The following is a 23,550-nucleotide window of genomic DNA, read 5'->3' as shown; positions in this document are numbered from 1 at the left end:
GTTAGCCTGTACCTCAGAGGAATATATATACCGAACAAGAGAGGTCCCAAGACTGAGACTTGTGGGACACCACTTGTAACTGGTTTAGAGTCTGACATGGCACCTGCAATTCTGACCATGTGGGTTCTATCCCTAAGCCAGTTTGCAACCCATCTTGTGACATAGGGGTTGATATTTAAGCTGGTGAGCTTATTTATGATGCCCGTGTGGGGTATTGTGCCGAAGGCTTTTTGCAAGGTCAAGGTAGGCTGTGTGGACTACCTTCCCTTCGTCTATGGCCTTGGTGACTGTTTCAAAGAAATTGACCAGGTTCAAGAGGCAAGATCTGCCCTTAACAAAGCTGAATTGGGTAGGATCCAGTGTTAGGAGGTTCCCAATGTTCTATTAAGATCCTTTTTATACTCACTGGGGATTATCAAGCATTACACGTTGCTGACCAGCTAAAATACATAGGACAATTATGGATGGCAGGAACACCTTACCCAAATCTTTCCAGGGGGAATTAACCAGTAAGGTGGATGAACAGGTTCTTCACAGAGAAAGAGATTGGTGTTATGTCCCTGGCCATTGGCATCTACAATGCTGTAGAATTATCATGGAACTTTCTGTACACTAAGGAGATGAGTACAAATGTTTGTGGGAGCACATGACTAATGCTACAGGTGCTCCAAGTCAGCAAAAGGTGACTGGGCCAATGTTTCTGTAACCCACCTGAAGGTATTTTGGGTACGTGTAGGCATGTGGGGTGATGACTGAAATGGGGCAGGAGGCTAAATTGGTGGGAGTTCCAGTCTTTACAGAGATGCTCCTTTTTCAAGTGTCTCTTTACTTAAGTCTGTAACTCAGTGGAAATAGCACTCACAAGGTTGAAACATGAAGAACAGTATTTGGAATCTATTACTTTCATAAGACTGCCAGGTGTTTTAATAAGGGCTGCTTCCTTGCAAGACCTCTGCTGTAGGGGAAATTAAAATATTGTACTGACATTATGGCTGTATGAAGAGGAATGTCAGTATTTGTGTTGATTGGGCTGCTTTTGGGTTTAAGTATTGCAGGGTAAGACCGTGCTTTTAATTTTATTGTTACTATCATATTTTTACTAATGGCTTGCAAGTCTTACACCTGGATGGACCAAGTTATTCCCCTCCTTGCACTCAAGTTTTCCCTTATTCATAGATAGTGACTAGACATGCACTCCAGGAGACCACTGAGGAACCAAGTGACACGCTAGGACTCACCCAGTAGGCAATTGGAGGCTGACAGAATCAACTCCTGGATTACTGAAAGCAGCTTGTAGCCTCAGTCTTCTGCACAGCCAGACAAGCCTTTTACTATCCTGCTAGATTTTGAATGAAACTAAAATAAAAAAATGCTTAAATATAGAAACAAAGTTGCACTTGGCGTTACCACTTTAAAATAAGTGTATAGAAAGGTGGGTACTGTGTGACAGAACAATAAAACTTCCATGTATGCTACTCAGCTGAACACCAAGAACAAGCTGAGGGATGACTTGTTTCTCCCATGATGATATAGGTTACTCACGTATCAAGCTGCTGTGGGTCCACCTTGGCAGAGTATGAAATGTTTCAGACTGTATGTAGTCACAGACACACAGCAGTTTTTACAATCACATGCAAGAAATAACCCCACAGATCATGTATGGTACTGACTGCCACAGGACAGTGTAACAAGAATGCAGATGCTAAATACTTTTTAAGAGATCCACAACTGGCTTATTAGCCAAAACAATTGTTAAACTAACCAAACTTCTAAAAATCAGTCAGGAGAGATTATTTTCCCATGTGAACCTACTAATGAATGTCTCTGCGTGCTGCTTTACCCGACTGCTGTGGCTGCGCAGTTATTTCATTTGTTTTACTACAGGCCCCACTAGTAGCGAAATGGCTTCTACTAAGAGTATACACTGCAGTACAGATGAACCCAATGACTCATCTCCATTATGGGAAAGAAAACTGGACACCTAATACTTACTTTTTCTTGCTTTGACTGACCACTACCACTCGGGCTCAGGTCTCTGGAAATGAAGGCAGACTCTCTCTGTCCTTGTGTCAAAAGGCCACTGAATTGATTATGCCTTTAAAATACACACATGAAAACATAATCTTTTTATGCTGTAGAAAGAGCAAACTGCATATAAAATACACTGCTGCTACTGTAAAATGTAGATATTTTCATTAAAAGCAAAGTAATTTTACATGACAGTGTTGATAATTGTAATACACATAAAAACTAAATGTTCAGAGAAGCGGCTCAACATAAAATACATAAAATATTTTCCACAGCAAGGTTAATGGTTAAAATATTGTTACAGTTTTACAAAGGTATGCATCCAGCTAGCCTAACAATTACCAGAATTTCAAAAAGTACCAAACTTTTGTATAAAGATGATTCTATAAACAAAGATACACACAAAGTACACATACATTTTAAAGGTTGGTCTTAGTTCCACCAACATGCCACTCTCTATTAAAATGAACCACAAAGAAAGATCTGCTTCCAGTACATAAACATTCTGGTAACTATACAATATTTTAGTGGCTTTCCTTAAAATACTGATGCATGAAATGTAATAAAACTGGGGTAAAAGGCACAATATGAGAAGGTGTTCAACTTGTGTCACTTCTTTCAGTGTTATTAAAATTTGACAATTATCTCAATTTTATTTTCTAGAGTTAAACAGCTGTACTAAAAGTCAGAATATTATCTTTATAGCAAGTTCTTGTAAACTAGACATGTAATAGTACCAATTAAACACAAATGCTTTTTTTTCAGTTATAAAATGTGACTGCCAATATATACTAGGTTTTGGGGGTCCAGAAAACTCAGAACTATATAACTCAGGTTTAACAAGAATGGAAGCTGCTATAAAGCAGAAAATTGGGATACAACACTATGGTACATAGTGGTATTTGCATAGCTTAATATAAACCACAACCCAATAAAAACGGAAATGTGTTTCAGGATCCAAGATAACAAGAGAGTACTTCTTCAATGGCATACACACAATGAAAGCTTTTTGGTATCTAGTGCCATGATGCAATAATATGTAATAGAAGATTGTTGTTAGCAGGTCTGCTGCCCCACATTAACACAGGAGTAGCACTGTCCTGCAGGTAGTACCAGTGGGGATGACTTCACTTCAAAAGGCATGGGTTTGTGCTTTTCTTGCCTTAGTGGGCAGCAGCAACTCCAAACCTTCGCAGTCCATGGTGCCACAGGCCACTACTCCAGCAAAATCAGACAGTAAGACCAAAGCATGTACCTGAATAAAGGGGACTTGTAAGAGGAAATAGTTCCGGTAATGTAATTTTGTGATGCAAAATAACTTACACAACATATACTGGTACAGGACCAACTATGCATCAGTAAGCTATGCTTATAAGGCAATCTATCACTAGACAAAAACAAAACACAGCACTATGTGAACAGCATGTCACTGAAAATGCAGAAAGAATGCCTGAATCCACATCCAAGCTTTCTTATCCACATACCACAGAGATCACCAAGGCCATTCCATCCCACTGACAATGCAGTGTTGACAGTTTATTCGTATAAATAAGCTAGTTTATGTTCCCCCAAAATAATTCATTATTTTAAATATTATTCTGTCTAGAATAAGTTAACTGAAATCAAACTGGCCAAAATGAACCCCAGAGTTTCTAACAAGCATGTTTTTCTTTGCCAAAATGAATAGAGCATATCGCTGGACGTTTTCTAGCAGCAACTAGCACCAAAAATGCACTGTATACAGCTCCATACAATTTGCACAATTGGTATACACATTTTTGCAATCCTTCATTTGGAAGATGATGTCTTGTGTGTGCAATGCTTCAATTACTTTTCTTATAGCCTCAGCATATTAGTGTTGATAGTTTTTTGCACTTTCTGGGCTGGAGAGCTGCTTTTAACAGGATACAAATAATTCATTACCTAGAATTAAAAAGGGAATAGTTAGACTCTGGAGTATTGCACCTCCTGGTAAAATTACAAAAAAAATGTGCAGTGCAGAAAGTTGGATGAATTCCTACTGGTACAAATAAAATGAGTATGCACTTAGCTTTATTTTAATGACTCGGAAAGTCCAGCAGGACAAAATAGTCGGATAATGTATATATATATATATCCCATATAGCAGAATAGTAGTGGAACTTTATGCAGCAAAGGCATCTGTAGGAAAAGTCAGTGAAACCAAATGATACAGACTACCAAATATTACTTATGAAGAAAAGAAAAAACAAATAAAACACTTTAATCTACTGCACACGTTGTGGTGCGGCAGAGCACTTTCACCACAACGTGCATGAAATGACAAAAACAGAAAATAAGCAGATGGAACTGTGTCAGTGTGCAAATTTATAAAACTCTGCTCCATGGCAATAAATACACAGTCATGATATGGCCAGAGTGACTAGTAAGAGAGATGGTCATAGCAAGCACTAAAGGAGGAAATTAATGGTTTTGTAGTCAGTAAATGAATCACTGGATGTACCACTGCACGATTTACATACCAGAGTTGGTAAGGATCAAGGGAAAACAACAGAGGATCACGTTAGTTGTGTAGAACAACAGCGGCTTTGATACACACGTCAACAATTAAACCATAATGTAAAATAAAGTAAAAAAAAAAATATCTTACTTAAGGTAAACCAAAAATGAACCAATAGGTGCTACTACCAACATTTAAGAAACAGAGGCAATACTTCCCAGGCTAAGGATCCCTTACAGCTGCTACTGTTACAGGACATTTCTGGTGGCATTAAAACATCTTTAAACTGTTGTCTCTACAACAAAAAAACGATGCAGTAGACTTCAGTCAGTCCAGTTAGACAACTGATGCCATAAAAAAATTACATACATATATATATATATATATATATATATATATATACACACACACACACCTCTGCTGTTGAGGTGCCAATTGCCTTTATGCCAAGTTATTCAACTGTTTCAGCAGGTTAATTAGCCCCTGGAGTGTGGGCGGAAAGCTCCATTTCATCTTCCTAGTACTGCATTTCTCAGCCAAGAACTAAGCCATCCCAAGTGCTTTACTCTACTATTACACGTTACATCCAATTTGCTCCACAGTTCTCTTTTAAACACCTCCAACGTATATGTAGCCAATTCCCCCAGTTCATGATCATTACATCTCCAACACAATATCAAAGCAGATGGAAAAAGTCTAGCTAGTCTAGTAGGTGTATGAAAGTATTTAACCTGGCAAAACCACCAAAAATCGAATTTTTCCAGACATTGTTGCATACCTGCCTGTGACAGAATCATTGGTGCACACCTCTATGTCAACTAAGATATTAAGATTCCTTTCCTATAAAATTCACTGAGGATTGTTGCAACTCTGCGGTAAAGACTTTATATGGTCTACTAATCTACCCCTTCTATAGATCATCATTATATATACATCTGTATAAAACAATATTCCAGAAATTAATGGGGGACATCTGTCCACACCCATCTCTGCAAGTTAATATTTGCAATTTCCTTGTTAGTTGACTACATTATGTGTCTTCCTTGATCATAAATTTCAAATTGGTGAGATAAGTCCTCCCAAGAAATGGTGCCTCTCTCTGATAGAAGTTGGCTCCAATATTTCATATGGGAGCACCTTCTCAAAATTGCTTTATCCTCTACTAAAAATAGGTGAATATTCTGTTGGCAGGAGTTCTTTCCCAGCAGCTAAATTATTTTAATTTGGAGATTGCCAATTTTTCATAAAAATTATATCCAAAATCTTGGAATGACAGATATTCACTCTTGGCACTTCTGATTAAAGACAGTTACATAAACAAGAGGAACCTTCCAGCATTGGCAGCATTTCTTGGGAGGGCTTGTCTCAGTGACATGAAATTCATGAGCAAGGAAGACATGCAAATTGGCAATTAATAAGGGAATTGCAGGTATTAAAACTTGTAGGGAAAGGAGTGGATATATGTCCTTCACTAATTTCATGAGTACTAATACCACCTATCCCACAATATTAATTTTAGGGAACATTGTACTGACTGACAACACCTTAATAAGGACAAACCGTATATAAGTTCCCCTGGCTTATAAATTCCACCACAAGGCTTAACAAAATACTAACAGGCAATCCATCCTAGATTGGATTCTAAGTATCCTAACAAAATAAAATCTTACCACTGCTTAACATACACACTTAGTGGCTACCTCCCTACCTGTGTCAGAAGGGAGCAATACCCCCCCCAACAAGATATCTATAATCAAATATGCAACCTAACCAAATTTGACAAACACCAATTCTTCTCAACTCTGTCCCACGACTGAAATGTATTAAGAACTCTGCCCCTGGATGAAGCAGACTCTCATTTCAATGAGACATTTCTGAAAATTCTGAATAAATTACCACCAGTTCCATGGCTGTCAAAGGAAACCAAACAGCTCATGCTGTAAAAGAACAAATTCTGGTGGGAATGGTACAGAAATAACATTGAACATACCTCTCAAAACATCAACAAAATTTATTACTTCAGCCTCCAACAAAAGCACCAAAGTAATCCCTAACTTTTCAGGGAAAACCTAAAAAAAACTATTGCCCCTAGGTAATACTACCACACCCTTCCCTTCCATCAGTAACAATAAAAACGTCTTTGACACTCATTTTGAAATGAAGGGACTCGAGTCCCACTTCATCCGGGCAGTCCTATCTCTGACAGATGACCACACCACAATGCCCTGCCATTTCCCACCATACTTGAGAACCACTTATAGACATTTACCCTTCGTCTTACAGACAGTCCTATCTCTGACAGATGACCAAGCCACAATGCCCTGCCATAGAACTACTTATAGACATTTACCTGTCGTCTTACTCCTACCACTATAAGTTTATAAGCAAGCTAATAACTCTGGATATGGACATCTTTCTCGATTTTCTAAAAACTATTGCAGAAGTATTAAACTTTTCAGTCTCTATTCTGACCAATCAGTCAATAACTGGAAACTACATCCCCTCGATTTGGAAAAATAAAATCTCACTTCACAAATATGCTACAACAGCTGAGTTTATTAACTACAGAACCACTGTAATCCTATTGTCTCTTTTAGAGAAATGCATTTAGCTCATGCAGTTTTTACATAATCACAATCTCCTGTCTAAAATCCTACATGGGTTCAGACCCAACCACACTAGTATAATTTATCTTCTTAATTTCACTCACATTATTAATTCAAATATAAATGAAGGCAGCTTAGCTTCTTCACTTTTCTTTGACTTATCCACAGCATTCGGCACAGTGTCCCACATAAAACTTGTCTATGAACTTGGCTTCCTTGGCCTCAGTCTTTCCTGTCTTTCATGGTTCCACAACTACCTTTCCAATCACCAACACACAATTAAACGTGAACATCTTTCACTATCCCATCAGGTTTGATTGGAATTACCAAAAAGCTCTGTACTCGGCCCCCTTTTATTAACATTTTCAAAAATAAACTATATACTACCACAAAACATATCTCTTGCATCAAATATGTTAATGATTCAACCCTAATATGCTTTGCCTATTCACTAATTAAACTTCAGGAAATCACCCAAAACTCCTTCACTGCCACTGAATATAGGCTTAGAAACTCTCAATTACTCCTAAACTCTAATAAACCTTAACTTATACTCTTTTCCATAAACCATTTCCTTACTAGGAGCATACATTTCACATCAAAAACTTGGCTACTGCTGTAGGGCCGAACAATAGATAAATATGTTGGTGAGGACAGAGCTTCTTATCCAGGTGTACAGTTATGATAAGTAATAACTTTCATATCTGCTATGAGAAGGTCCCTGCCACCAACAGCAGGACACCATTCCAAGCTTAACCTTCAGTGAAGACCCAAGTAGCTAGAGCCCAAATATCATATAAGGCTACTTTATGAATAAAGCCTGAGAGATAGCAACTGCTCTAGTTGAGTTGGCAAACTATTATATTTCTCATAACAAAAACTTTATGCAGTCAGTCAACCAGTCAGATAATATTACTTTACAGCCAAGATTTTTTTTTTTATTGGTGGAAGAAACAAGTTACTATGAGTACTTGCTAAAAGAATTAGTAATCGCCATGTAAAATCTCAGCCAGCTGCAAACATATGTGCAATACAGCAAATATTCACCTGCATTTGACTAGTTGGGACAGAATGGTTGTAAGTAGTTTGGCTCCCTGAGTATTGTCTCGATGTCTGTGGTACGACATAAATTCTTTCCTTGTGAATACACGGGGCATGGAGGATTCACAAAATTCCTGTACTTCTTAAAAGTTTTTAGCTTAGGAAACAGCACTTCCCAAGACAAGAGGCCAACTCTGCAGAGAAAGCTGGTTTAAACAATGGAAGAGTGAGCTTTAAGTATAAAAACTACAGAATAACAGGATTCTTTCAGAGGAAATCTGGTAAAAAATGTGCCCTTTATAAATATTTCTAAAGATGCCAAGAACCATGAATTGGATCTTCTGTGGTAGTTGGACAGAGCAGCCAGATGAACTTTTATAGAGAAATAATTGAGGCCAGTGTCACAAATTTGAGAAAAATAATCCAACACTGATTACACTGGAGTAGTGAGGGGTTTCCAACCTTTAAAATAGCCCACACAGAAAAATGTGCCCAGTTGCTGTTGTAAATCTTTCCAGTACTGGGCCTCTTTACAGCGGCAAGAATCTGGACTACCCTAGAGGAGTATATAAGGTCTATGGCCACTAGCAGAACTGAAGAAACTATGGACTTAGTTGAAAACAGTGGATATTTAGTTGAGGCTTGTGAGAGGGATAGAATAATAGAGAACTGAAGGGATTTAGATATATAGGCTTATCCAGGAAATAAAGCTAAAACAAGCTGAATCAAACTTGTCAAGGCCAGCATGAGGCTATGAGAATGAATTTGGACTTCTTCTGCCTGGCTTTGTTTAAGAATAAGGGGAAATGAGGGCAAAGTATAGAGGAGACCTGGAGGCCATATGTGGATGAAAGCAACCCTGGGATGTTACTCTGAAGGGACTGGGGAAAAGAGGTTGCTTCAGTTGGCTGTGGATGGGTATATAAATATAATGTAGTAAGGCTTCCCCCAGCACCAGCAGCTTCTGTGTCACTAATGGAACACTCACAAAGCATCTGAAAACAATGACCAAGTCTGTTTGCAAGACAACTGGCTTCCCTACGAATGCAGTTGGTAAACAGAAAGTAGTCTGACATAGCCAGATCTCACTCTCTCACTGCCTTCCTCCATTGAGGTTGTTTGTCAGTGAGGACTACTATCACATTCTAGGGCAGGGAGTTCTGAAAGGCCTTAAGTGTTAGAAGTACTCTATTTCCAAGACACTGACATGAAAACCGGCCTTCAACTGTCACCATACAGCTTGGCCTTGACGATGCCCCCACCTTAGGATAGAGACATCTTTGGTGACAGTCACTACAGAGGTAGGGATTTGGAACGAACTGCTCACAGATGGGTTTGGAAGGTGCAATCATCACCTGAGATAAGATTGGCATGCACTGCAAATTATAATTTGAAGGTTCATAGGATCTATAAGTCAGAAGTCTGAACTTTCAGCGGTTACTGAAGAACTCTCATAAAATGCCTGCAAAGGGAAAGCACAGCTGCATTAAGAATTTACCATAACTGTAAGAGTTTGAATATATTCGCTATAGCAGGCATCGCTTCTTGCCCAACACACTGTCCCGACTTAAAGAGCTTTACCTTCCCCCTCTTGGCTTTGGCTGACTTCCTCCTACTCTAATGTTATATCGGTGGCATAACAGGGGTGGTGCATGACATCATCATTTGATTTTTCTTGCCTTTGTTGAACAGGTACTTGTCTTTTGCCCCAGAGCACAAGTGGACCTAAGGGATTCATGCTTCAGGGGGTATGTATTCACCTACAAGGCCCCAATCTGCCCTTCCACTTTCTAGCCAGAGTCATAGGAAAGAGGGAGCCTGGCAGAGACATCAGAGGGAAATAGGGTTACCACCTGTCCCACTTTGCGAGGGACAGTCCCTCTTTGGGCAGTTGTGTCCTGCAAAAAATGGCAAATGTCCTGAGATTTTAGGACAAAAATATTTCCTTTATTTTCTTTAATAGTTGCATAAAACAAGAAGTTATGTACTCACTATAACGTTCGATGTATGTAGTCCATCTCGCCTCACGTTCTTACCCGTGGGTTTGGAGCCGAACCTCAGCTCCGACTCGGCCATACTCTAGCTTGAAATCTTCAACTGGCTCATGGCTAAGAGGTATCCCATGCTGCAATGCGCCTATCCCCCAGATCTTGTTTGCTGCGAGCTCACACACACACACACACACACATACACACGTTGAGAGGAAGAACCAACTTAACATATCAAGAAGGAGTGCTGAAACCAGAGACTCGACCTCTAGGTCCTCCAGGAGGGGATAGGTTGGTGGGTTAGTAAAAATGTGAGGCGAGATGGACTACATACATTGAACGTTATGGCGAGTACATAACTTCTTGATGTTATGTAGTCCAATCTAGTCTACATTCTTACCCATGGGACAGCGTCCCTAGCACCTACACCTTGGGTGGCTCAGTGGAAAATACTCCTGAGCACTGTGGAACCAAATGAGGATCTGCCCCTTGATACCAGATCCAATCTGTAATGACTAATAAAGGTGTGAGGAGATGCCCAAGTAGCTGCAGCACAAATATCATCCATAGACATCCTAGCCTGAAAGGCAGTAGAAGTAGACATCGAATGGGTAGAGTGAGCCTTTACCTTAAAGGGTAATTCCTTGCCATTTGAAGAATAGATGAAGGAAATGCAGCTAGAAATCCATCTGGACAGAGTTACTTTGGAAACTGAAGTCCCTTAGTCTATTGTCTGAAAATGAGACAAAGAGTTGATCAGCTTTCCTAAAATCTTTTATTCTATGTAAATAGAAACGTTATTGTCAGTGGACATCTAGTTGATGAAACTTAAATTCTGCCTTGTTAGAGAATTCAGGGAAAAACACAGGCAACTCAACAGACTGGTTGAGATTGACCACTGAAGCAACCTTGGTCATAAAGGAAGGGTTAAAGTCTTAGTGAAACCCTATCCTTGTGAAATATCAAGTAAAGGGGCTGGACTGATAAAGCTTGGAGTTCAGAGACCCGCCTAGCCGAAGTGATGGCTATCAAAAAGAGTGTCTTCCAAGACAAAAATTTAATGTCACATGTTGCCGCAGGCTCAAAAGGAGGAGAGGTAAGCTGCTGTACCACAAAATTAAGGTCCCATGGCATAACAGGATCAAAGATTGCAGGTCGAAGTAGAACAGTCCCTTTGAGAAAAGCCCTACAAAGTCTGTGCGCCATTAGATTGGGTTCATTAGCAACATGAAAAGTAAAATGGCTGCCAACTGCACTTTGATAGTCACCGCAGCAGATCTCTGACTAAACAGTTGAGATAAAAACTCTAAAACTGATGAGATGAGAGCTGCATAGGAATCAATCTTGTCTTTCATGAGCCCAAATGGAGAATCTCTTCCACTTACTGGAATAATCTTCCTAGTAGAAGGCTTGTGGGAGGAAGACAAAATATGAACCACCTCCGGTGAAAAATCATGAAGCCTGACTAGGGATGGAATTGGAGCAGCCATGCTGTCAATCTGAGGGTCTGGATGGAGGGGTGGAACTGCCCTGACATACGAGTCAACAGATCCGGCTCTGGGTCCAGAATCCACAGCTCGTCCATTAGGTAAGGGTGAAGAAAAGGAAACCAGATCTGATGAGGCCAGTGTGGAGCAATCAGTATCATTTTGCTTCCAAAAGACTGTGCTTTCTGAATAATCTTCGTTATCAGGGGAATTGGAGGGAAGGCATAGAGAAGACCGGCGGGCCAATCGTGAACTAGAGCGTCCCTGGGTGCTTCCCCTTCCGGGGGAATAAGGGTGAAGTAGCTGCTGCATTTGGCATTGATCGCAGCAAGGCTGACCCCATCTGCGGAAAATCCGTTCTGCCACTTATTCGTTCAGGGACCACTCGTGAGGCATCAGAATAGCTCTGCTCAGCCTGTCGGCAATCACGCTGGACTTCCCCGGAATGTGCGTTGCCACTACAAAGCACTGGGAAGATGCTGCCCACTGCCACACTCGAAAATCCTCTCTGCAAAGGGGATATGACCTGGTTCCTCCCTGTTTGTTTAGATACCAGACCATTGACATGTTGCCCGAGTGGATTGCAATTGTCCCATGAGGAAGAAAGCTTTGAAGTGCTTGCAATGCTAATAGCACCGCTCTCATCTCTAAGACATTGATATGCAAATGGATCTCGTGTTCCTGCCATGTGCCTCGGATAGTCCTGCCGTGATAATGCCCCCCACTCGATCTGGGAGGCATCTGTGGTCACAGTGGCAACAGTGGCAATCGGAGGAGGAAGAATGAAAGGCATACCCGTGTTGAGACTGCTGGCCTGAAGCTACCAGCGCAGATCCTGCTTGCACCTGTCGGTTATTACAATAAAGTGGAAGAGTGGAAGGTGCTGAAGAAACCATTGGGCAAAAAGTAGCCACTGAAGAATCCTCATGTGAAGTCTTGCAAGAGGGACTAGCATAATCGTGGCAGCCATGGTCCCTAACAACTGGAGGACCACTTTTGCCTTGACCTTCTTCAGTGGTAGCAGAGCGTAGACTTGCTGCTGTAAAACCTGAATTCTCTCTTCTGGCAGGAAAACCCTCATGAGCACTGTGTCTAATTCAGCGCCGATAAAGGTAACACGCTGCGTGGGCAACAATGCAGACTTTTCCCAATTCAAGGTGATTCCCAGACTTTGGCACAGTGCAATAGTGGCGTCCCTGGTCTGTAGTAGTAGATGACTGGTGGTGGCAGACAGGAGCCAGTCGTCCAGGTACGGAAACACTTGGAATCCCCAGACGTCTCAAGTGAGACGTTACCACTGCCATGCATTTGGTGAACACCCTGGGGGCTGTGGTGAGACCAAAGAGCAGGGCGCGCAACTGAAAATGACTGGCTCCCAGCCGGAAGTATAGGTGACATCTGGATGCCCTGTCCATTTGTATATGGTAGTAAGCATCCTTGAGGTTGATGGAGCACATCCACACATCTTTCCCTAATAACGGGAGAATTGACTGTAACGTGACCATGTGGAACTTGGACTTCTCTACATGAAGGCTCAAACGGATGAGATCCAAAATGGGTCTCAGGTCCCCTGTTCTTTTCAGCACCAAAAAGAATCTGGATTAAGTCTCTAATCCTACTTGGTCTGAGGGGATGGGCTGGATGGCTCCTTTTAACAGCAACTTTTGAACTTCTAAGGTTGCGGAATCCCTTTGACTGGGTGGGACATCTGGGATTCTTTTGTTTGGAGGGGGAGATGAAAGAAAAGGAATATGATAACCTCTGGAGATTATCTCTAATACCCACTTGTCTTGGGTGATGTCTCGCCAGGCTTCTGGGTATAGAGAAATGCGATCCCTGACTGGCTCCAGAGACGCACAGTCAGGCTTCCTCTCAGGAGCGCTGGTAGGGAGAGCCATGAAAGGAACTGCGGTCCCCCTGGTTACGTGGGCCTCCTCTGCCTCTAGGGTGGCATCTACCTGAACTTCCACCCCCTCCTCTGCCTCTGGAGGGGGAATCACTCTGTGCGTAGTGAAAAAAACCCTCTGCGATTTTCTGAACCACATTTTTCCACCCTTCTGGCCCTTGGGATAAGGTCTAGAAGGCATGGAAAAAATCCTTACCCTTGGTTCCAATAAGGATGAACCATCAAAGGGGATGTTGGTGAAGGTAGACTTGAAGGCCTCCACAAAGTTGCACAGGCGCATCCAGGAGTGTCTCCTAAGAGAGACTCCGGAACCCTCAGCCCTGCTCGCTCCATCAGCTGCGTATGAGATCAGCCTCATGGAGGAGTTGGTAATAGAATTTAGGGTAGACATCTGAGCATTGACTTTGAGCCACAGCATCAGAAACGTTACCCTGTAGAGAATCTCCCAACTCCTTTAGGAGACCTCTTTGGAGCCGTGTAAAATGCGATAAGTAGTTCAGCGACCGCAGTGTAAAGGCCGCTGAAGAGAACACATGCTTCCCATACCTGTCCATAGCCCTGGACTCCTTGTTAGGGGGATGGACGGTAGATGAAGTTTCTGCAAGTTCCTTCTTGGTGGCTGCTGCCACCACCATGGCATCTACTGGAACACCTTTTGTAAGAAATTCTCTATCAGGGGGAGAGGACAAAAACTTGTTGGGTCTCCTAGAGACCGGTTCCACAGTGTCCGGAGTTTCCCACACCTTTCAACAAACAAGGTCCAGGAGCTCGTCGAATAGGGGAGAAACCCGAGAGGCGGAGGGTTGGGACCCAAAGGCCTTCAAGAACTCCCTCCTCAGAAGGGGCTTTAGATGGCCAGTTGCCTCTCTGTCTCAGTATTTCCAAGATATCTGAAAAAGAGATATCATCAGAAGACTTAGGGGACCCCTCTGATTCCTAGAGGTCGGTGTCAGATATGAGGGACTCATCTTGGGAGTCAATGTGCTTCCTCTTGCACACTCTCTTTCTGGATGGCTCCTCAGGTAAAAAACTCAGGGAGGCCTCAGAAAGCTGGGGACCACTCATGGAGGTATCCTGAGGCCTTAGGTCTCCGCTGTCCCTAGATAGAGGGTGATCTGATACTGATATCGGTGCTGGAGGGGGAAGAGTGTCGGTATCGTAAGATGCAGCCGACGACCTGGCCAGCACACTCATCTCGAAAGCTGATCCCCCCAGCTCCAAAGGTCAACTAACCGCAGAAGACAGCCTCGGAGCCAAGGAAATAAGGTCCGAAGCCGATGTTGGGTCCACTCTCATCCGAGCCGAAGTGCCGAGAGGAAGGCTCGGAGTCGAAGAAGATCGACCAGATACCTCCCCTCCCAGCTCCGACCGGCGAGTTGTGAATCCTGGACCCCGGGGACAGCGCCGACGGGGTCGGAGCGGAGATCGGAACAGAGATGCCAGAAGGGGCTACTGGAGCCGATCTCGAGCCATCGGACGGAACAGACACTTCTGGCTCCGAAAAAAGGTCCGGAGGAGGAACAGCCAAAGATGAAGGGAGGACTGGTTCTGGAGCTGACTGGGCCAGAGCCGAAAGCAATTTAGCCAGCACCGATGACTGGAGCAGTTTCTTCAACACTATCAACATCGTTATCTGAAAGTGTCCTGGAGGATCTAGAGGACATGGTCAGGGATCTGGATCTCCCTATAGAGGGAGACCTACGAGTTGGGGAGACAGGTCGAACAACTGGAGACCAGCTCCGAACTGACAAATCCGACACTGGCACCAATAAACCTGGAGCCGATGTAGACATCATCGAAGCACTGTCTTCTGTTGGCCCCAAAGCCAGTGGAGCTGAAGAAGCAATTGTAGTTTTAATAATTTTCTCCGGTGGCTCTGAGGAGACTGATGTAGCCGGAGAGCGCTTCTTAGATGACTTTTTGTCCTTCTTTTTGTCTGATTTGGAAGGAGAAGACTTGGAACTGGAGGATCTTTCCAAATCCTCTTCAAAAGAAGGTTTCAGCAATCCTCTTAAAATTAGCTTGTTCTTCCTCTCTTGCAGCACGCGGGGGCTGAAAGCGTGACAGAACAAGCAGGATTCCTGTAAATGAATAGCCCCCAAGCAATACATGCACACAGAGTGCCCATCCGTCAAAGACATTTTTTGTTGTTACACTTAACACACTTTTTTGAAGCCCGAAGGCCTGTGTTCTTTATTATTTATTTATTTATTTTACATTTGTTAACCGGGAGAGTCCGACTGGATACATGTCCATTTTCAGCAGAGGCCCGGGGAGAAAAGCTCCAGGTACATAACAGACATATGAACATTGTTAATGCAAAAAAGGAAGATAGTTGAGTTCTAAATACAATATAAAGATACATCTCTTTAGACTCCTTAGACATGTTGAGACAAGAACACACACACACATGGGAAAAACGGTAGGGGCACCTTCACCACAGAAATCAAGAAGCGCGGGAAACTAGAGCCTCTAACTCAAACGGCCTAGAGACCGCGAGGTAACCACAGGGAGGACTAGATCCTCTAAGTTAAACGGGCCTAGCCCAGGAAAAAACAGGGTAACAACAAACAGTCAACACCACAAGGAAACCACTGACAAGGGGGAATTAACCTACTACACAATCAGAACAAGAACAACAGAAAAAAAAAACAGGAGAGGACTAGGTACTCTAACTGAAACGGGCCTAGCCCGTAAACACCAAGGGAAACGGGATACCAGAAAAGTTCAATAAACCGTTAGAATTAAAAAAACACACACTCTAGCTATTAAAATAGCTTTTGGAGCTACTAAATCGAACAAATAGTAGAAAATTTGTACTTGACCACGTCCGAGCTGTATGAATAGCAAACGAGATCTGGGGATAGGCGCATTGCAGCATGGGATACCTCTTAGCCACGAGCCAATTGAAGACTTCGAGCTAGAGTATGGCTGAGTCGGAGCCGAACCCACGAGTAAGAATGTAGGCGAGATTGAACTACATAACATCACTTATTTTGTATTTTATCCTTTATACTGGCTGTAGGTATGTTCTGCCCTGCAAAATCTGATGTTTCTACAAAAAATGTCCCACTGGGCATTTGAAAAGGTGGCAACCCTAGAGGGAAAATGGGAGAATTAAGCTGCACACAGCTTCTAGCCAGCATGCCAGAACAGGACTATAGAAGAGATGGCAGAAAGGAAGAGACACTGTAGCAGTGAATGCACTCAGACATGTAAAGTTATAGTAAACTCCTAACACAGCTGTACAGTGTTCTTTGTAATATCCACTGCCACTGTCATCACTTTTTGGAGGATTCCTAGAGCACAAGGGATACTGGATTACTGGGCCTAATTGGGCTATCAAGAGAGAAGACCTTGGAGAATGGCTGAGGTAACCCCTGCCTTACCCTTAGATGCAGGGCCTAAACTTTAATGCTTGGAGAAGGTACAGAGGACTTGGTAGATGCTCGTAAAACGGACTGTGTGCAAACCCATCCGAGGAATCCTGCAGTAGTTGCTGTGTCTTAGGCGAAAGGGGCCTTGCCACAGCCTGGCACAGGGTTTCCAGTTCAGTAGCCACAGCCTGGCACAGGATTTCCAATTCTTTTCCTCTATGCTCTCTGCAAAGGAGGTAAATAATTGATCTTACTTTCTGATGTCCTTAGTTATGCTTAGATAGAAACTCGGCTGTCGCTCTCTCCCTTGTTCTGCAAGTGTGGAAAGAACATGAAGGTGAATAGTCTGATTCAAGGAAAGCTAGTATCATCTATTTGGGCATAAAAGCAGAGTTGGTGCTTAGACTCACTTTGTCCTTGTGGAAGATGAAAAAAGGCTCTTTACATATTAAGGTTTGTGTCTTCTAGCAGAGTTCATGGCCACCAAAGACAGCACCTCCATAGAGAGGTACATTAGGGGAAATGAAACAACAGGTTCAAAGGGTAGCAAGGGTAGCTTCTCCACGACATAGATGAGGTCCTCTGCTGATTAAATTTCCTTTATGGGTAGTCTGAGATGGATTTTTCCTTTAGAAATGTCTTGACTGGCAGTAAAATGGTACAAGATAGCTGTAATATGCAAAGGTCTGACAAATAGCTGAGAATCAGACATGCTGCTGGTTGACTTAGGTTCCTGGTCTTTGGCACAGCACCAGAGAAAAAAATCTATTCATGTTGATAGGTATGATTTCCTTGTGTTTGGCTTCCTAACCTCCTTCATTATATGCAATATAACATTTGAAAACATGCCTGTAAGAGTACTAAATTATCCATGCTATGCCTGTAAGAGTACTAAATTATCCATGCTAACCTTTTCTTCTATGTCAAGAAATTCTCATTCAGAGATAGTATTATTGGCTCTACCCTGACTAGATTTAGCAGAAAGATGAATCAGTGCTGCCTTGGCCAAAAAAGGGAAGGGAATATTAGAAGTATTTATGCACTTTTTCCCTTGATCTTCAGCAATACCCTGGGGGGGCAGGAGTACTGCGGGGGGGGGGGGGGGCAAAAAGAAATAGGCCTGCCTATGGAATGGAGAAGGCATCTACTTTCCAGGCTCCTGAAGCTGTTTTCTATAGCAAAAATTCCTGAGTTGCCTGTTCCCTGATGAAAAGAGGTCTACTTCTGGCATACCCCACCTGTGAGTCACATTTTTGTTTAATATCAACTGACTGAGACCTGATTATCCTGTCTGCTAAAATATTTTTCCGTCATGGTATATAAAACACCCTGATAATCAGTTTTGACTAATGGGATACTTCTTAAGCCTGTCCAAGAAAGTACTTGAGCACCCATTTTAAACCTTGTGAGAGTGCCCCTACCTTGTTGATTCACTACATCTCTGTGGTGCTGTCTGCTTGGATGTAAATGATGCCCCTTGTCCAAATCTATTTGAATGCTGTTAGTACTACTGTGAGAGTCACCAACTCTTTTATATTTATGTGCTTTTTTGCTTACATTCTTGCCTCATATGTCCTGGATTCTCAGATCCCCCATCAGCTCCAAACAATGTCCAAGGAATGAGGCAAGGATCTTGGGCCCCCTAGGTAAACTAGAAAAAAGTGTCCCCTAAACAGAAGTACACTTGGGCCATTCCACTTGGACATCTCTTTTTTGACATGGGCAAGAGGAGGATAGTGACATCCAGAGACTGGAAATGCTGACTTCCAGAGACTGGGAATACTGACATCCAGAGACTGGGAGTGCTGACATCCAGAGACTGGGAGTGCTGACATCCAGAGACTGGGAGTGCTGACTTCCAGAGACTGGGAGTGCTGACTTCCAGAGACTGGGAGTGCTGACTTCCAGAGACTGGGAGTGCTGACTTCCAGAGACTGGGAGTGCTGACTTCCAGAGACTGGGAGTGCTGACTTCCAGAGACTGGGAGTGCTGACATCCAGAGATTAAGAGTATTGAGACTATTGGAGTGCTGACATCCAGAGATAAGGAGTGTTGAGACTATCTGTTTCTGAGGTACCACTGCAGTTTCCTCATATGATGTCTTGCTATGACAAAATGCCATGAATCCCGGATTCCTAAGGATTTCCCTCACTGCTAGGCAGCCCCTTCCAAAACTGATTTAGACGAACTGGGGCAGGAAGATGACTTTACCTTTGGGCAGGAATTTTCTGTGCTGCGCTGTATTCAGCACGGCTCCAAGAAACAATATTCACCTTGCAGGGTTCAGATGCGATTTGGGAACGTTGTGAGCGAAAGACCCAGATGGTTGAAAAATACCAGGGTAGACTGCAAGGTCTTCTGGCACTCTTCTACTGAGTCTGTCTGGATTAGGCAATCATCCAGGTAAGGCTACATACAGTCACTCAATGTCCTGTAAAAGGGGTTCCATTTGAAATTGCGAACATTCAAAAGTTCGAGCCTCATAAGTTAGACATAAGAGCGAACTTTTGAAAGCTCGCAAGTTTCAATAGAGATCGTCGTAGCGAATATTTCCCTTTACTTCAATACAGTGCGATCTTGAGTTGGTATATTAAAGTAGTGGGGGGGTTGCCTAGAACATTCATGTAAGTTTTTTTTTTTTAAATTTTATATTATTTGTTCGAAGTTTTAAAACTTTGCTCATATGGTGTTGATCATATGAGTCTCGTAGTTTTAAACCTTCAAGCATATAATATAGACCCCTGTAAAAGGCAGTTACTAGGACCAGGCATTTTGTAAATATTCTTGGTGAAGCAGAGAAGCCAAAATGCAGGGAGGTGAAATATCAGTGGTCCCCCCCCCCCACTTCAGATCTTAGAAACCTTCTGTGTATCTTTGCATTGGGGATGGAAAAGTAGTTATCTTTTAGATGGAAAGTCACAATGAAGGCTTAAGGGATTAAAAGAGGCACTGAGGGAGTAAAAGATGCAGAAGGCTTTGCAGGGTAAGCATTCTGAACTTTGGAACTACAAAATTTGCATTCAGCCTCAAAAGGTTTAGAATGGGTGTTCAAGTACTTTTTGGGGAGGGGGAGGCCCCAGAAACAATACAAAGCAAAACTCTACCCTCCTCTCCTAGTGGTACTATTTCTATGGCTCCCTGTTCTAGTATGTCATCCAATAAGGGCAGAACTAAATTACCTTTATCTCTTGGCATAAGTGTGATACTGACACACATCTGGTCTCCTCAGGAACTGCAGTCTGTAGTCCTGTCAACAAATGTTTAGGGCCGCTTGTCCACGCTCGTTTTCCCACTCCTGTATACAAAGTCACAGACACCCACCTATTTCTAAGGAGGGACAGGAGGTGGGGTTTTAGCTCAGGGGTAGGGTGTGATGAGGTGGGAGAAGTTTGTTCCATCTGATAGGTAAGAGCCCAGAGAGACCCCCAGGTCTATCCTCATACATTGCTTGTCATTCCTTCTTGTATCTTGGTTTATTTTCTTTCTGATATTTGCCTTTCTCCTGCTAGGGGAAGGGCTCTGATTTTCAGGGTTAATTCCTGATAAAGTCACAAGACCAGGTACAGGACAGAGCTTCGGAAACAGGCCGCTTAAAAAAAAAAAAGTTATGTACTCACCATAATGTTCCATGTTTGTTGTCCATCTCGCCTTCATTCTTGCTGGTTGGGTTCGGAACCGATCATTGGTTCCAACTCGGCCTTTTACTAAAGCTCGAGAGCTTCCACTGGCTCGAGGCTACACCCTATCCCATCATGCCCAGGGAAGATTACCCAGATCTTGTTTGCAATTACTAAATAGAATAGAAGTCATATACATACATTCCAGGTCTAATTACAGACATATACTCTGCAAGACAAAGAAGGGAATCAGAGAACATGAATTCCACATCTAATAAAGACCCCTCGATCTTCCAGGAGCGAAGGATGGGGGAAGGAAGGTGGGATGCAAGAATGAAAGCAGATGGACAACAAACATGGAACATTATGGTGAGTACAAAACTTTTTTATGTTATGGTGTCCTATCTCGCCTTCATTCTTGCTGGTTGGGACGGCGTCCCTTAGCACCTTCTTTCTTGGGTGGCTCAAGGGAACAAACTCTTTAGAATGGTGGACCCAGAAGAAGCCCTATTCCGGGAGGCCACATCCACTTTGTAATGAATGATAAAGGTATGAGGTTTTACCCATGTTGTTGCAGCACAAACTGAATCCATGGGCAACCTAGCTTGAAAAGCAGCCGAAGATGAAATATAGCTCTTGTTGAGTGGCCTTTTATTTTTCCAGGCAGTTGTTTATTCTGAGAGGTATACGAGAATGTAATACTATCTGTACGCCATTTTGATAGAGTGACTTTAGATATCGGGGAACCCTTCTTTTTCTCTGAAAAGGACATGAATAAGTGGTCATATTTTCTGAATTCTTTTGTTCTGTGTAAGCAGAAGCGCAACTGCCTGTGTACATCCAACTGGTGAAGTTTGAATTCTGCCTTGGTGCCATGATTAGGGAAGAAGACAGGCAGAGCAATGGACTGATTTAAGTTAGTTTCAGAACAAACTTTGGGAAGGAATGAAGGATTAGTTCTAACGGAGACTGCCGTTAGCTACAGGGGCTATGAAAGGGTCAATATGATTGGCAGAGGCCCAACAAGAAAACCTTTTCCACTTGCTCGCATACAGTTTCCTAGTTGTGGTTTTATGAGATGAGACTAGGATGCATTTTACAGCAGGGGATATATCTGGAAGCCTGGCTAAGATTGGAAGTGGAGCAGCCAAGCTGTCAGTTTGAGGGTTTGGGTTGAGGGATGGAGAGTCCCTGACGGAGGAGTCAGAAGGTCTGATACTGAGTCCAGAATCCAGGGCTGCTCTTGTAGATGGGACTAAAGGAAGGGGAACCAAATTTGACGAGGCCAGTATGCAGTGATGAGTATTAACCTAAATCCCAATAACTTGGCTTTCTGTAGAACTTTGGGGATTAAAGGGAAAGGTGCAAAAGCATAAAGAAGACCCGGGGGCCAATCGTGTACAAGTGCATCCCTTGGTGACTCCCATGGTGGGGGAATCAGGGCAAAGTAGTTGCTGCATTTGGCTTTCATGGACGTGGCAAAGAGGTCGCAGCAAGGCTGGCCCCACCTGCGAAAAATCTAATTCGCAGTTTCCTGTTTCAGGAACCACTCATGAAGCATTCGAATAGCTCTGCTTAATTTGTCTGCTATCACGTTAGATCTCACCAGGATGTGCATTGCTATCAGAAAACGTTGGGAGGAGACTGCCCACTGCCATACTCTCCGAGCCTCTCGACATAGGGATTAGGATTTGGTTCTGCCTTGTTTGTTTACATACCACACGACTGGCACATTGTCCATTTGAATTGCAATTGTTTCTAGTGGAAGGGAGTCCTGAAATGCTTGTAACGCCAACAGCACCACTCTCATCTCTAGGATATTGATGTGTATGTGATATTCGTTGTCCTGTCAAGATCCTTGGACCGTCTTTCCCAGATAATGCCCCCCCCCCCCCAATCTGGAAAGCGTCCGTGGTTACTGTAGCTACTGGATGTTGGGGGATGAACGGTCTGCCCAGAAGTACCTAGGTTGATTGAAGCCACCAACGCAGATCCTTATTGCAGAAATCTGTAATAATAATCTTGTGGGATATGGGTTACTCCTGCATGGACCATTGGGCAAAAAGTAAACACTGAAGGACTCATGTGTAAGCGTGCAAGGGTTACTGGAGCAATCGCTGCTGCCATTGTACCCAGTATCTTTCGAACAAACTTTGCCTGTACCTTGTTTTGAGTGAGTAAGAGGGATATTTGATGCCATAGCATTTGAACACTGCCATGAGGAAGTTTTGCTACCATGTCCTAAGTCTGCTCCTATGAATGAAATATGCTGTGATGGCAACAAGGCAGATTTTTCAAAATTTATTGTAATTCCCAGTTGAGAGCACAGATGAATGGTGGTGTCTCTTGATTTGACTAGGAGATGCTCGGTGGTGGCGGTCAGGAGCCAGTCGTCTAAATACGGAAACACTTGGAATTCTAGATGCCTCAAGTGAGCTGTAACTACTGTCATGCATTTGGTGAACACTCTGGGGGCTGTAGTGAGACCAAAGGGCAGAGCTTGGAATTGGTAATGACTGGCTCACAGCCGAAAGCGTAAGTGACTTCTGGATCACCAGTCCATTTTGATGTGGTACTATGCATCCTGGAGATCTATATAGCAGATCCAATTGCCTTTTCCCAGAAAAGCGTATTGACTGCAGTGTTACTATCCAGAACTTTGATTTTTTTTTTTTTACAGACTTGTTTAGTCTGCTGAGATCCAAAATGGGCCTCCAGTCCCCTATTATTTTTGGAACTAAAAAGAACCTTGAGTAAGTTCCGGATCCGATTTGGTCTGTGGGGAAGTTTTAAATGATTCTTTTCTCTAGCAACCTTTGAACTTCTATGGTTGCTTGATCCCTCTGACTGGGTGGAATGTCCGGGACTGATCTTTGTTGTGGGGGTTGGGAGGAAAGGGCATGTTATATCCTCTGGATATTATTGTCTGTACCCATTTGCTTTGTGTAATATCTAGCCAGGTTTTTTGGTACAGTGACAATCTGCCCCCGACTGCCTCCAGAGGTGGACAGGGGGGCCTCC

At 42.9% G+C, this 23,550-nt stretch overlaps 1 protein-coding gene across 3 annotated transcripts in view; it reads right to left on the bottom strand.

Annotated features, from left to right (window-relative positions):
- Window positions 1-2,171: 2,171 nt before the first annotated feature.
- Window positions 2,172-23,550, bottom strand: part of PSRC1 (proline and serine rich coiled-coil 1) — a 909,216-nt gene continuing 887,837 nt past the window's right edge. For 2 of the 3 annotated variants that reach the window (XM_044076466.1, XM_044076467.1), the window contains one exon: window positions 2,172-3,951. In XM_044076466.1, coding sequence (XP_043932401.1) covers window positions 3,865-3,951 — 87 coding nt within the window. In that variant the 3' untranslated portion in view covers window positions 2,172-3,864. The remainder of the gene's footprint in view (window positions 3,952-23,550) is intronic. The other variant, XM_044076468.1, reaches the window with a different exon arrangement.

Source organism: Protopterus annectens, chromosome 7.part0 (genome assembly GCF_019279795.1).
Source record: "Protopterus annectens isolate FY-2018-M chromosome 7.part0, PAN1.0, whole genome shotgun sequence".
NCBI lineage: Eukaryota > Metazoa > Chordata > Ceratodontiformes > Protopteridae > Protopterus > Protopterus annectens.
The sequence above is the reverse complement of the archived record's forward strand: the minus strand, read 5'-3'. Positions and strand labels throughout refer to the sequence as shown.